Raw genomic sequence first — 15,000 nt, 5'->3', positions numbered from 1 at the left:
ACTGGGCAGTTGGAGGCAGTCGCCCTCCAACAACAACGGAGGGCGGAGGAGCGATGCTCACAACAACGAGCGGAGCGCCGGGTGGCTAAAGCACAGCAAGTTGGCACAGTAGGGGGCACAGGTGGTGCATCAGCCAGTCATCTCGGTCATCTCAGTCAGTCGACCCGTGGCACCTGCTGGGTCTGCCCCGTGACCTCCTCCTCATGCACCTAGCCTGGCACAGCAGTACAACCCATGGCACCTGCTGGGTCTGTCACGTGACCTCCTCCTCATGCACCTAGCCTGGCACAGCAGTACAACCCATGGCACCTGCTGGGTCTGCCCCGTGACCTCCTCATGCACCTAGCCTGGCACAGCAGTCAACCCATGGCACCTGCAGGGTCTGCCCCGTGACCTCCTCCTCATGCACCTAGCCTGGCACAGCAGTACAACCCATGGCACCTGCTGGGTCTGCCCCGTGACCTCCTGCCAGCGGGCGTTCGACACTTCACGTGGTAGCCTCAAGGTGCACTTGGCCTGGCACCAGCGTCGTGGTGACGTCACCGCCACTTAGTGGCGAATGGCGGTTGTTGTTGTTGTTGTTGTGTGGGTATCTCTGTGACTCTGTCTCTCTGTGTGTGTCTCTCTCTGTGTGTCTCTCTGTCTCTCTGTGTGTCTCTGTGTGCCTCTCTCTATGTCTCTCTCTCTGTCTCTCTGTCTCTCTCTGTCTCTCTGTGTGTCTCTCTCGCTGTGTCTCTCTCTGTCTCTGTCTCTCTCTCTCTGTCTCTCTCTGTGTCTCTCTCTCACTGTCTCTCTGTCTCTGTGTCTCTCTGTGTCTATCTCTGTCTCTCTCGCTGTGTCTCTCTCTCTCTCTGTCTCTCTCTGTCTGTGTCTCTCTGTCTCTCGCGCTGTGTCTCTGTCTCTCTCTCTGTCTCTCTGTCTGTCTCTCTCTCTGCCTGTGTCTCTCTGAGCGTAGATCGCCCAGAAGTACGACGTCCAGAAGGAGTTGGAGCTCCGTGACTGGATAGAGGAGATCACGGGAATACAACTCAACGGACCCTTCAACCAGAGCCTACGCGACGGTGTGGTGCTGTGCGAGTGAGTGACCCACTCACCAACTCACTCACCAACTCACTCACCAACTCACTCACCAACTCACTCACTCAGCCACTCACTCAGCCACTCACTCACTCAGCCACTCACTCAGCCACTCACTCCACCACTCACTCAGCCACTCACTCACCAACTCACTCACCAACTCACTCAGCCACTCACTCAGCCACTCACTCACCAACTCACTCACCAACTCACTCACTCAGCCACCAACTCACTCACCAACTCACTCACCAACTCACTCACCAACTCACTCACCAACTCACTCACCAACCCACTCACCAACTCACTCACCAACTCACTCACCAACTCACTCACCAACTCACTCACCAACTCACTCACCAACTCACTCACCAACTCACTCAGCTACTCACTCAGCCACTCACTCACTCACTCACCAACTCACTCACCAACTCACTCACCAACTCACTCACCAACTCACTCACCAACTCACTCACCAACTCACTCACCAACTCACTCACCAACTCACTCACCAACTCACTCACCAGCTCACTCACCAACTCACTCACCAACTCACTCACCAACTCACTCACCAACTCACTCAGCCACTCACTCAGCCACTCACTCACCAACTCACTCACTCAGCCACTCACTCACCAACTCACTCAGCCACTCACTCACTCAGCCACTCACTCCACCACTCACTCAGCCACTCACCCACTCACTCACTCAGACACTCACTCACTCAGCCACTCACTCACTCAGTCACTCACTCGCTCAGCCACCCACTCAGCCACTCACTCAGTCACTCACTCACTCACTCACTCACTCACTCACTCACCAACTCACTCACCAACTCACTCACCAACTCACTCACTCAGCCACTCACTCACCAACTCACTCAGCCACTCACTCACTCAGCCACTCACTCCACCACTCACTCAGCCACTCACCCACTCACTCACTCAGACACTCACTCACCCACTCACTCAGCCACTCACCCACTCACTCACTCAGACACTCACTCACTCAGCCACTCACTCACTCAGTCACTCACTCGCTCAGCCACCCACTCAGCCACTCACTCAGTCACTCACTCACTCACTCACCAACTCACTCAGCTACTCACTCAGCCACTCATTCACTCAGCCACTCACTCAGCCACTCACTCAGCCACTCACTCACCAACTCACTCAGCCACTCACTCACTCAGCCACTCACTCCACCACTCACTCAGCCACTCACCCACTCACTCACTCAGACACTCACTCACCCACTCACTCAGCCACTCACCCACTCACTCACTCAGCCACTCACCCACTCACTCAGACACTCACTCACTCACTCAGCCACTCACTCACTCAGCCACTCACTCTCCAACTCACTCACTCAGCCACTCACTCACCAACTCACTCACCAACTCACTCACCAACTCACTCACCAACTCACTCACTCAGCCACCAACTCACTCACCAACTCACTCACCAACTCACTCACTCAGCCACTCACTCACCAACTCACTCCACCACTCACTCACCAACTCACTCACCAACTCACTCACCAACTCACTCACCAACTCACTCACCAACTCACTCACCAACTCACTCACCAACTCACTCACCAACTCACTCACCAACTCACTCACCAACTCACTCACCAACTCACTCACCAACTCACTCACCAACTCACTCACCAACTCACTCACCAACTCACTCACCAACTCACTCACCAACTCACTCACCAACTCACTCACCAACTCACTCACCAACTCACTCACCAACTCACTCACCAACTCACTCACCAACTCACTCACCAACTCACTCACCAACTCACTCACTCAGCCACTCACTCAGCCACTCACTCACTCAGCCACTCACTCCACCACTCACTCAGCCACTCACCCACTCACTCACTCAGACACTCACTCACTCACTCAGCCACTCACTCACTCAGTCACTCACTCGCTCAGCCACCCACTCAGCCACTCACTCAGTCACTCACTCACTCACTCACTCACCAACTCACTCAGCTACTCACTCAGCCACTCACTCACTCAGCCACTCATTCACCAACTCACTCACTCAGCAACTCACTCAGCCACTCACTCAGCCACTCACTCACTCAGCCACTCACTCAGCCACTCACTCACTCAGCCACTCACTCGCTCAGCCACCCACTCAGCCACTCAGACACTCACTCAGCCACTCACTCACTCAGCCACTCACTCAGCCACTCACCAACTCACTCAGCCACTGACTCACTCAGTCACTCACTCAGCCACTCACTCACCAACTCACTCACTCAGCCACTCACTCACTCAGCCACTCACTCAGCCACTCACTCACTCAGCCACTCACTCACTCACTCAGCCACTCACTCGCTCAGCCACCCACTCAGCCACTCAGACACTCACTCAGCCACTCACTCACTCAGTCACTCACTCGCTCAGCCACCCACTCAGCCACTCACTCAGCCACTCACTCACTCAGCCACTCACTCCCTCAGCCACTCACTCCACCACTCACTCAGCCACTCACCCACTCACTCACTCAGACACTCACTCACTCAGCCACTCACTCACTCAGTCACTCACTCGCTCAGCCACCCACTCAGCCACTCACTCAGTCACTCACTCGCTCAGCCACCCACTCAGCCACTCACTCAGTCATTCACTCACTCACTCACCAACTCACTCACCAACTCACTCACCAACTCACTCACTCAGCCACTCACTCAGCCACTCACTCACTCAGCCACTCACTCCACCACTCACTCAGCCACTCACCCACTCACTCACTCAGACACTCACTCACTCACTCAGCCACTCACTCACTCAGTCACTCACTCGCTCAGCCACCCACTCAGCCACTCACTCAGTCACTCACTCACTCACTCACCAACTCACTCAGCTACTCACTCAGCCACTCACTCACTCAGCCACTCATTCACCAACTCACTCACTCAGCAACTCACTCAGCCACTCACTCAGCCACTCACTCACTCAGCCACTCACTCAGCCACTCACTCACTCAGCCACTCACTCGCTCAGCCACCCACTCAGCCACTCAGACACTCACTCAGCCACTCACTCACTCAGCCACTCACTCAGCCACTCACCAACTCACTCAGCCACTGACTCACTCAGTCACTCACTCAGCCACTCACTCAGCTACTCACTCACTCAGCCACTCACTCACTCAGCCACTCACTCACTCAGCCACTCACTCACTCAGCCACTCACTCACTCAGCCACTCACTCAGCCACTCACTCACTCACTCAGACACTCACTCACTCAGCCACTCACTCACTCAGCCACTCACTCGCTCAGTCACTCATTCACTCACTCAGCCACTCACTCACTCAGCCACTCACTCACTCAGTCACTCATTCACTCACTCACTGAGCACTCACTCAGCCACTCACTCACTCAGCCACTCACTCAGCTACTCACTCACTCAGCTACTCACTCAGCCACTCACTCACTCAGCCACTCGCTCAGCCACTCACTCAGCCACTCACTCACTCAGCCACTCACTCACTCAACCACTCACTCAGCCACTCACCCACTCACTCAGCCATTCACTCACTCAGCCACTCACTCACTCAGCCACTCATTCACGCACTCACTCACTCAGTCACTCACTCAGCCACTCCCTCAGTGAGTGAGTGAGTGGGTGGTTGGGCGAGTGAGTGGGTGGGTGGTTGGGCGAGTGAGTGGGTGGGTGGTTGGGTGGTTGGGCGAGTGAGTGGGTGGGTGGGCGAGTGGGTGGGTGGGTGGGCGAGTGAGTGGGTGGTTGGGAGAGTGAGTGGGTGGGTGGGTGGTTGGGCGAGTGGGTGGGTGGGCGGGTGGGTGGGCGGGTGGGTGGGCGAGTGAGTGAGTGGGTGAGTGGGTGGGTGGGTGAGTGGGTGAGTGGGTGGGTGGGTGGTTGGGCGAGTGAGTGGGTGGGTGAGTGGTTGGGCGAGTGAGTGGGTGGGTGGGTGGGTGGGTGGGTGGGCGAGTGAGTGGGTGGGTGAGTGGGTGAGTGGGTGAGTGGGTGGGCGAGTGGGTGGGTGGGTGGTTGGGCGAGTGAGTGAGTGGGTGGGTGGGCGAGTGAGTAGGTGGGTGGGTGGATCACTGAGTCGCTCCGTGTGTCACCCCCAGGCTCATCAACTGCCTGCAGCCGGGCTCTGTGAAGAAAGTGAACCACTCCAAAGTCAACTGGCACCAGGTTGGGTGGTCAAGCGGGGTGGGAGGGGAGGGGAGGGGTGGGGTGGGTGGGTGGGTGGGTGAGTGAATGGGTTGGTGGGCGGGTAAGTGGGTGGGTTGGTGAGTGGGTGGGTGAGTGGGTGAGTGGGTGAGTGGGTGGGTGGGTGAGTGGGTGGGTGAGTGGGTTAGTGGGTGAGTGGGTGGGTTGGTGAGTGGGTGAGTGGGTGGGTGAGTGGGTGGGTGGGTGGGTTGGTTGGTGGGTGGGTGAGTGGGTTAGTGGGTGGGTGGGTGGGTGAGTGGGTGGGTGGGTGAGTGGGTGGGTGGGTGAGTGGGTGGGTGGGTGAGTGGGTGGGTGGGTGAGTGGGTGGGTGAGTGGGTGGGTGGGTGGGTGAGTGGGTGGGTGAGTGGGTGGGTGGGTGGGTTGGTTGGTGGGTGGGTGAGTGGGTTAGTGGGTGGGTGGGTGGGTGAGTGGGTGGGTGGGTGAGTGGGTGGGTGGGTGAGTGGGTGGGTGGGTGAGTGGGTGGGTGGGTGAGTGGGTGGGTGAGTGGGTGGGTGGGTGAGTGGGTGGGTGAGTGGGTTAGTGGGTGAGTGGGTGGGTGAGTGGGTTAGTGGGTGAGTGGGTGGGTGAGTGGGTAAGTGGGTTGGTTGGTGGGTGGGTGAGTGGGTGGGTGGGTGGGTGAGTAGGTGGGTGAGTGGGTTAGTGGGTGGGTGGGTGAGTGGGTGGGTGGGTGGGTGAGTGGGTTAGTGGGTGGGTGGGTTAGTGGGTGGGTGGGTGGATGAGTGGGTGGGTGAGTGGGTTAGTGGGCGGGTGGGTAAGTGGGTGGGTTGGTGGGTGAGTGGGTGGGTGAGTGAATGGGTTGGTGGGTGGGTCAGTGGGTTGGTCGGTGGGTGGGTGTGTGGGTGGGTGTGTGAGTGAGTGGGTGGGTTGGTGGGACAGTGGGTGGGTGGGTGAGTGGGTGAGTGGGTGGGTGGGTGTGTGGGTGGGTGTGTGAGTGAGTGGGTGGGTGGAAGAGTGGGTTGGTGGGACAGTGGGTGGGTGGGTTGGTGGGTGAGTGGGTTGGTGGGTGAGTTGGTGGATGAGTGGGTGGGTGGGTGGGTTGGTGGATGAGTGGGTGGGTGGGTGGGTGGGTTGGTGGATGAGTGGGTGAGTTGGTCAGTGGGTGGGTGGGTGTGTGGGTGGGTGTGTGGGTGGGTGGGTGGGTTGGTGGATGAGTGGGTGGGTGGGTGGGTTGGTGGATGAGTGGGTGGGTGGGTGGGTGGGTTGGTGGATGAGTGGGTGAGTTGGTCAGTGGGTGGGTGGGTGTGTGGGTGGGTGGGTGTGTGGGTGGGTGTGTGGGTGGGTTGGTGGGTGGGTGTGTGGGTGGGTGTGTGGGTGGGTGTGTGGGTGGGTGTGTGTGTGGGGCGTGGTAGTGCAGCGGTTAGCGCTACGCTGCGCTATGAACCTTGCGACCCGGGTTCGATTCCCGCTCACGGCCAACACCGGTGACGATTCTCTGAACCGGTTCTGGGCCTCCCCTAGGTCAACTCAGCCACAAATGAGTAGCTGGTGTAGCCGTGGTGGGGAGACAAAGGCGGCCGGGCGTGGTGCTGGCCACCCACCCCCTCTGTGTGTGCCACAGTGCCGGTAGCCTTCATAGGTGCTGCTACTCGCTAACAGCACTTGCCCCTACAGTCTGTTACAGGCTACACGGGGGATCTTTGTCTTGTTTGGTGGTGATGGTGGTGATGGTGGTGATGGTGGTGATGTTCAGGCTGATGGTGATAATGATGGTGACGATGATGATGATGGTGGTGGTGATGGTGGTGATGATGGTGATGTTGACGATATGATGGTGATGGTCATGATGGTAACAATTTCAACAATGTTACCCACTCACCCACCCACTCACTCACTCACCCACCCCGACTCACCCACTTACTCAACCACCCACCCAATCACCCACCCACCCACTCACCCCCCACCCACTCACCCACCCACTCACCCACCCACCAACCTGTTCACTTCACCCACTCACCCACCCACTCACCCCACCCACTGACCCACCCACTCACCCACTCACCCACCCACTCACCCATTCACCCACCCACTCACCCACGCACTCACCCACCCCTCTCACCCACTCACCCACTCACCCACCCTCTCAACCACTCACCCACCCTCTCACCCACTCACCCTCTCACCCACTCACCCACCCTCTCACCCACTCACCCACCCTCTCACCCACTCACCCACCCACTCACCCACCCACTCACCCACCCACCTACCCCGCACCCACTCATCCACTCACCCCACTCACTCACCCCCCCACCCACTCACTCACTCACTCACCCACCCACCCACTCACTCACTCACTCACCCACCCACACCACCCTCTCACTCACCCACTCACTCACCCACCCACTCACCCACCCACCCCGCACCCACCCACCCTCTCACCCACCCACTCACCCACCCACTCACCCACACACCCACCCACTCACCCACCCACCCTCTCACCCACCCACTCACCCACCCACTCACCCACACACCCACCCACTCACCCACCACTCACCCACCCACTCACCCACTCACCCACCCACTCACCCACCCACTCACCCACCCACTCACCCACCCACCCTCTCACCCACTCACCCTCTCACCCACCCACTCACCCACCCACCCACTCACCCACCCACTCACCCACCACTCACCCACCCGCCCTCTCACCCATTCGCCCTCTCTCCCACCCACCCACCCACTCACCCACCCACCCACCCACCCACTCACCCACCCACTCACCCACCCTCTCACCCACTCACCCACTCACCCACGCACCCTCTCACCCACCCACTCACTCACCCACCCACTCACCCACCCACCCTCTCACCCACCCACCCTTTCATCCACCCACTCACCCACCCACCTACTCACCCACCCACTCACCCACCCACCTACTCACCCACTCACCCACCCACCCACCCCATTCACCCACCCACCCACTCACTCACCCACCCCTCTCACCCACCCACTCACCCACCCACCCACTCACTCACCCACCCACCCACTCACTCACCCACCCTCTCACCCACCCACTCACCCACTCACCCACCCACCCACTCACCCACCCACTCACTCACCTCACTCACCCACCACCACCCACTCACCACCCACCTCACCCCACCCACTCACCCACCCACCTCACACCCACCCACCCACTCACCCACCCACCCACCACCACTCCCCACCCACCCACTCACCCACCCACCCTCTCACCCACCACCCACTCACCCACCCACCCACTCACCCACCCACCCACTCACCCACTCACCCACCCACTCACCCACCCACTCACCCACCCACCCTCTCACCCACCCACCCACCCACTCACCCACTCACCCACCCACCCACTCACTCACCCACCCACTCACCCACTCACTCACTCACCCACTCACCCACCCACTCACTCACCCACCCTCTCACCCACCCACCCACTCGCCCATCCACCCACCCACCCACTCACCCACCCACCCACTCACTCACCCACCCACTCACCCACCCACTCACCCACTCACCCACCCACCCACCCACTCACTCACCCACCCACTCACCCACTCACTCACCCACCCACTCACCCACCCACTCACTCACCCACCCTCTCACCCACCCACCCACTCACTCACCCACCCACTCACTCACCCACCCTCTCACCCACCCACTCACCCACTCACCCACCCACCCACTCACTCACCCACTCACCCACTCACCCACCCACTCACTCACCCACCCACTCACCCACTCACTCACCCACCCTCTCACCCACCCACTCACCCACCCACCCTGTCACCCACCCACCCACCCACTCACCCACCCACCCACCCACTCACCCACCCACCCACTCACCCACCCACTCACCCACTCACCCACCCACTCACCCACCCACTCACCCACCCACCCTTTCACCCACCCACTCACCCACCCACTCACCCACTCACTCACCCACCCACTCACTCACCCACCCACTCACCCACTCACTCACCCACCCACCCACTCACCCACCCACTCACCCACTCACCCACCCACCCACCCACTCACTCACCCACCCACTCACCCACCCACTCACTCACTCACTCACCCACCCACTCACTCACCCACCCACCCACTCACCCACCCACTCACCCACTCACCCACCCACTCACTCACCCACCCACCCACTCACCCACCCACTCACTCACCCACCCACCCACTCACCCACTCACCCACCCACTCACCCACCCACTCACCCACCCACTCACCCACTCACCCACCCACTCACCCACCCACTCACTCACCCACCCACCCACTCACCCACCCACTCACCCACCCACCCACTCACCCACTCACTCACCCACCCACCCACTCACCCACCCACCCACTCACTCACCCACCCACCCACTCACCCACTCACCCACCCACCTACCCACTCACCCACTCACTCACCCACCCACTCACTCACCCACCCACCCACTCACCCACCCACTCACCCACTCACCCACCCACTCACCCACCCACTCACCCACCCACCCTCTCACCCACCCACCCACTCACCCACCCTCTCACCCACTCATCCACTCACCCACCCACTCACTCACCCACCCACTCACCCACTCACTCACCCACTCACTCACCCACCCACTCACCCACCCACCCACCCCGCACTCTGTGTGTGTATCGTTGCGTGCGTCAGCTGGAGAACTTGAGCAGCTTCATCCGCGCCATCCAGCAGTACGGCATGAGGCCTCACGACATCTTCGAAGCCAACGACCTCTTTGAGAGCGGAAACATGACCCAGGTGCAGAGCACGCTGCTTGCACTTGCTAACACGGTGAGTGGGCGGTGGGTGAGTGGGTGGGTGAGTGGGTGGGTGGGTGAGTGGGTGAGAGGGTGAGTGGGTGGGTGGGTGAGTGGGTGGGTGGGTGAGTGGGTGGGTGGGTGGGTGGGTGGGTGGGTGAGTGGGTGGGTGGGTGAGTGGGTGGGTGGGTGAGTGGGTGGGTGAGTGAGTGGGTGAGTGGGTGGGTGGGTGGGTGGGTGGGTGGGTGAGTGGGTGGGTGGGTGAGTGAGTGGGTGGGTGGGTGGGTGAGTGGGTGAGTGGGTGGGTGAGTGGGTGAGTGGGTGAGTGGGTGGGTGGGTGAGTGGGTGGGTGAGTGGGTGGGTGAGTGGGTGAGAGGGTGAGTGGGTGGGTGGGTGGGTGAGAGGGTGGGTGGGTGAGTGGGCGAGTGGGTGGGTGGGTGGGGTGGGTGAGTGGGTGGGTGGGTGAGTGGGTGGGTGGGTGAGTGGGTGGGTGGGTGAGTGGGTGGGTGGGTGAGTGGGCGAGTGGGTGGGTGGGTGGGTGGGTGAGTGGGTGGGTGGGTGGGTGAGTGGGTGGGTGGTTGAGTGGGTGAGTGAGTGGGTGAGTGAGTGGGTGAGTGGGTGGGTGGGTCAGTGGGTGGGTGGGTGGGTGGGTGGGTGAGTGGGCGAGTGGGTGGGTGGGTGGGTGAGTGGGGGTGGGTGAGTGGGTGGGTGAGTGGGGGGGTGGGTGGGTGGGTGGGTGGGTGAGTGAGTGAGTGGGTGGGTGGGTGGGTTGGTGGGTGGGTGGGTGGGTTGGTGGGTGGGTGGGTGAGTGAGTGGGTGGGTGGGTGGGTGGGTGAGTGGGTGAGTGGGTGGGTGAGTGGGTGGGTGAGTGAGTGAGTGAGTGGGTGGGTGGGTGGGTTGGTGGGTGAGTGGGTGGGTGGGTGGGTGAGTGGGTGGGTGGGTGGTGGGTGGGTGGTGGGTGGGTGAGTGGGTGGGTGGGTTGGTGGGTGGGTTGGTGGGTGGGTGGGTGGATGGGCGAGTGGGTGGTGGGTGGATGGGCGAGTGGGTGGGTGGGTGGATGGGCGAGTGGGTGGGTGGGTGGATGGGCGAGTGGGTGGGTGGGTGGGCGGGTGGGTGCGTGAGCGGGCGGGTGGGTGGGTGAGCGGGCGAGTGGTGGGTGAGTGGTGGGTGAGTGGTGGGTGAGTGGTGGGTGAGAGGGTGGGTGAGTGAGTTTGTGAGTTGATGGGTGGGGTAGGTGGATGAGTGGCTAAGGGAGTAGACTCTCACTGCTGTGTCTATCTGTGTGTGTGTGTCTGTGTGTGTCTGTGTGTGTGTCTCTGTGTGTGTGTGTGTGTCTCTGTGTGTGTGTGTCTGTGTGTGTGTCTGTGTGTGTGTGTCTGTGTGTGTGTGCGTGAGGCAGGCTAAGACTAAGGGAGTAGACACTCACTGCTGTGTCTATCTGTGTGTGTGTGTCTGTGTGTGTGTGTGTCTGTGTGTGTGTCTCTGTGTGTGTGTCTGTGTCTGTGTGTGTGTCTGTGTGTGTGTGTGTCTGTGTGTGTGTGTGTCTGTGTGTGTGTCTCTGTGTGTGTGTCTGTGTCTGTGTGTGTGTCTGTGTGTGTGTGTCTGTGTGTGTGTGTGTCTGTGTGTGTGTGTCTGTGTGTGTGTGTGTGTGTCTCTGTGTGTGTGTGTCTGTGTGTGTGTGTGTCTGTGTGTGTGTGTGTGTGTGTCTCTGTGTGTGTGTCTGTGTCTGTGTGTGTGTGTCTGTGTCTGTGTGTGTGTGTGTGTCTGTGTGTCTGTGTGTGTGTGTGTGTGTGTCTGTGTCTGTGTGTGTGTGTCTGTGTGTGTGTGTGTCTGTGTGTGTGTCTGTGTGTGTGTGTGATGCAGGCTAAGACTAAGGGAGTAGACACTCACTGCTGTGTCTCTCTGTGTGTCTGTGTGTGTGTCTGTGTGTCTGTGTCTGTGTGTGTGTCTGTGTCTGTGTGTGTGTCTGTGTGTGTCTGTGTGTGTGTGTGTGTCTGTGTGTGTGTGTCTGTGTGTGTGTATGTGTGTCTGTGTCTGTGTGTGTGTCTGTGTGTGTCTGTGTGTGTCTGTGTGTGTGTCTGTGTGTGTCTGTGTGTGTGTCTGTGTGTGTGTGTGATGCAGGCTAAGACTAAGGGAGTAGACACTCACTGCTGTGTCTCTCTGTGTGTCTGTGTGTGTGTGTGTGTCTGTGTGTGTCTGTGTGTGTCTGTGTGTGTCTGTGTGTGTGTGTCTGTGTGTGTCTGTGTGTGTGTCTGTGTGTGTGTGTGATGCAGGCTAAGACTAAGGGAGTAGACACTCACTGCTGTATCTCTCTGTGTGTCTGTGTGTGTGTGTGTGTCTGTGTGTGTGTGTGTCTGTGTGTGTGTGTGTGTCTGTGTGTGTCTGTGTGTGTGTGTGATGCAGGCTAAGACTAAGGGAGTAGACACTCTCTGCTGTGTGGGGGTCCGTTATGCTGATCGCCAAGAGCGAGAGTTCAACCCGGAGATGCTGAAGGCTGGACAGAACGTCATAGGCCTCCAGGTACACGGGGAGAGACACAGAGAGAGACACGGGGAGAGACACGGGGAGAGACACGGGGAGAGACACGGGGAGAGACACGGGGAGAGACACGGGGAGAGACACGGGGAGAGACACGGGGAGAGAGAGAGACACAGAGAGAGACACGGGGAGAGACGCGGGGAGAGAGACGGGGAGAGAGACACGGGGAGAGAGAGAGAGACACGGGGAGAGACACGGGGAGAGAGACACGGGGAGAGAGACACGGGGAGAGAGACACGGGGAGAGACACGGGGAGAGACACGGGGAGAGACACGGGGAGAGACACGGGGAGAGAGAGAGACATGGAGAGAGACACGGGGAGAGAGAGAGACACGGAGAGAGACACGGGGAGAGACACGGGAGAGACACGGGGAGAGAGAGAGACACGGGGAGAGACACGGAGAGAGACACGGAGAGAAACACGGGGAGAGACGCGGGGAGAGACACGGGGAGAGAGACGGGGAGAGAGAGAGACACGGAGAGAGACACGGGGAGAGACGTGGGGAGAGACACTGGGAGAGACACGGGGAGAGAGAGAGACACGGAGAGAGACACGGGGAGAGAGAGAGACACTCACCCATCCACTCACCCACTCACCCACTCACTCACCCACTCACCCAATCACCCACTCACTCACTCACCCACTCACTCACTCACCCACTCACCCATTCACCCACCCACTCACTCACCCACCCACCCACTCACCATCCCACCCACCCACTCACCATCCCACCCACCCACTCACTCACCCACTCACCCCCCCACCCACCCACTCACCAACCCACCCACCCACCCACTCACCAACCCACCCACCCACCCACTCACCAACCCACCCATTCACCCACCCATTCACCCACTCACCCACTCACCCACCCACTCACCCACTCACCCACTCACCAACCCACCCACTCACTCACCCACTCACCCATCCACCCACTCACCCACTCACCCACCCACTCACCCACTCACCCACCCACTCACCCACTCACCCATCCACCCACTCACTCACCCACTCACCCTCTCACCCACTCACCCACCCACTCACCCACTCACCCATCCACCCACTCACTCACCCACTCACCCACTCACCCAATCACCCATCCTCCCACTCACAAACCCACCCACCCACTCACCCACCCACTCACCCACTCACCCACTCACTCACCCACTCACCCACCCACTCACCCACTCACCCATCCACCCACTCACAAACCCACTCACCCACCCACTCACCCACTCACCCACTCACCAACTCACCCACTCACTCACTCACTCACCCACCCACTCACCCACCCACCCACCCACCCACCCACTCACCCACCCCCCCACCCACTCACTCACAAACCCACTCACTCACCCCCCCCACCCACTCACTCACTCACCCACCCACTCACCCACTCACTCACCCACTCACTCACTCACCCACCCACCCACCCACTCACTCACCCACTCACCCACTCACCCACTCACTCACCCACCCACTCACTCACTCACTCACCCACCCACCCACTCACTCACTCACCCACCCACCCACCCACTCACTCACTCACTCACCCACCCACTCACTCACCCACCCATCCACTGACCAACCGATTCACTCACTCACTCACCCATCCACCCACTCACCCACCCACTCACCCACCCACTCACCCACCCACCCACCAACCCACCCACCCACCCACCCACCAACCCACCCACCCACTCACCCACCCACCCACCCACTCACCCACTCACCCACCCACTCACCCACTCACTCACCCACCCCCACCCCCCCACCCATCCACCCAGATGGGCACCAACAAGTGTGCGAGCCAGGCTGGGATGACTGCCTACGGGACGCGTCGTCACCCACTCACCCACTCACTCACTCACCCACTCACCCCCCACCCACCCACTCACTCACTCACTCAATCACCCACTCACTCACTCACCCACTCACCAACCCACTTACCCACCCACTCACCCACCCACTCACTCACTCACCCACCCACCCACCCACTCACCCACCCACCCACCCACTCACCCACTCACTCACCCACTCACCCACCCACCCACTCACCCACCCACTCACCAACCGACTCACTCACCCACTCACCCACTCACCCACCCACCCACCCACTCCCCCACCCACCCACCCACTCACCCACTCACCCACTCACCCACCCCCACCCCCACCCACCCACCCAGATGGGCACCAACAAGTGTGCGAGCCAGGCTGGGATGACTGCCTACGGGACTCATCGCCACCCACCCACTCACTCACCCACTCACCCACTCACCAACCCACCCACTCACCCACCCACCCACTCACCCACCCACCCACTCACTCACCCACCCACCCACCCACCCCCCCCACCCCCCCCTTACCCCCCCCCCACCCCCCCCACCCCCCCCACCCCCCCTCACCTTCCACCC

At 60.5% G+C, this 15,000-nt stretch overlaps 1 protein-coding gene across 1 annotated transcript in view; it reads left to right on the top strand.

The window, feature by feature from the left end:
- LOC144954396 (calponin-3-like) overlaps positions 1–14,428 on the top strand; it is a gene marked incomplete at its 3' end in the record, with an annotated part of 35,151 nt that extends 20,723 nt beyond the window's left edge. Inside the window, exons 2-6 of the mRNA XM_078884899.1 lie at positions 956–1,077; positions 5,196–5,262; positions 9,944–10,081; positions 12,451–12,567; positions 14,374–14,428. Coding sequence (XP_078741025.1) covers positions 956–1,077; positions 5,196–5,262; positions 9,944–10,081; positions 12,451–12,567; positions 14,374–14,428 — 499 coding nt within the window. The remainder of the gene's footprint in view (positions 1–955; positions 1,078–5,195; positions 5,263–9,943; positions 10,082–12,450; positions 12,568–14,373) is intronic.
- Positions 14,429–15,000: the final 572 nt, after the last annotated feature.

The sequence above is a fragment of the Lampetra fluviatilis genome, unplaced genomic scaffold, assembly GCF_964198595.1.
Source record: "Lampetra fluviatilis unplaced genomic scaffold, kcLamFluv1.1 SCAFFOLD_329, whole genome shotgun sequence".
Lineage (NCBI taxonomy): Eukaryota > Metazoa > Chordata > Hyperoartia > Petromyzontiformes > Petromyzontidae > Lampetra > Lampetra fluviatilis.
This window is presented reverse-complemented; position numbering and strand designations above follow the sequence as displayed.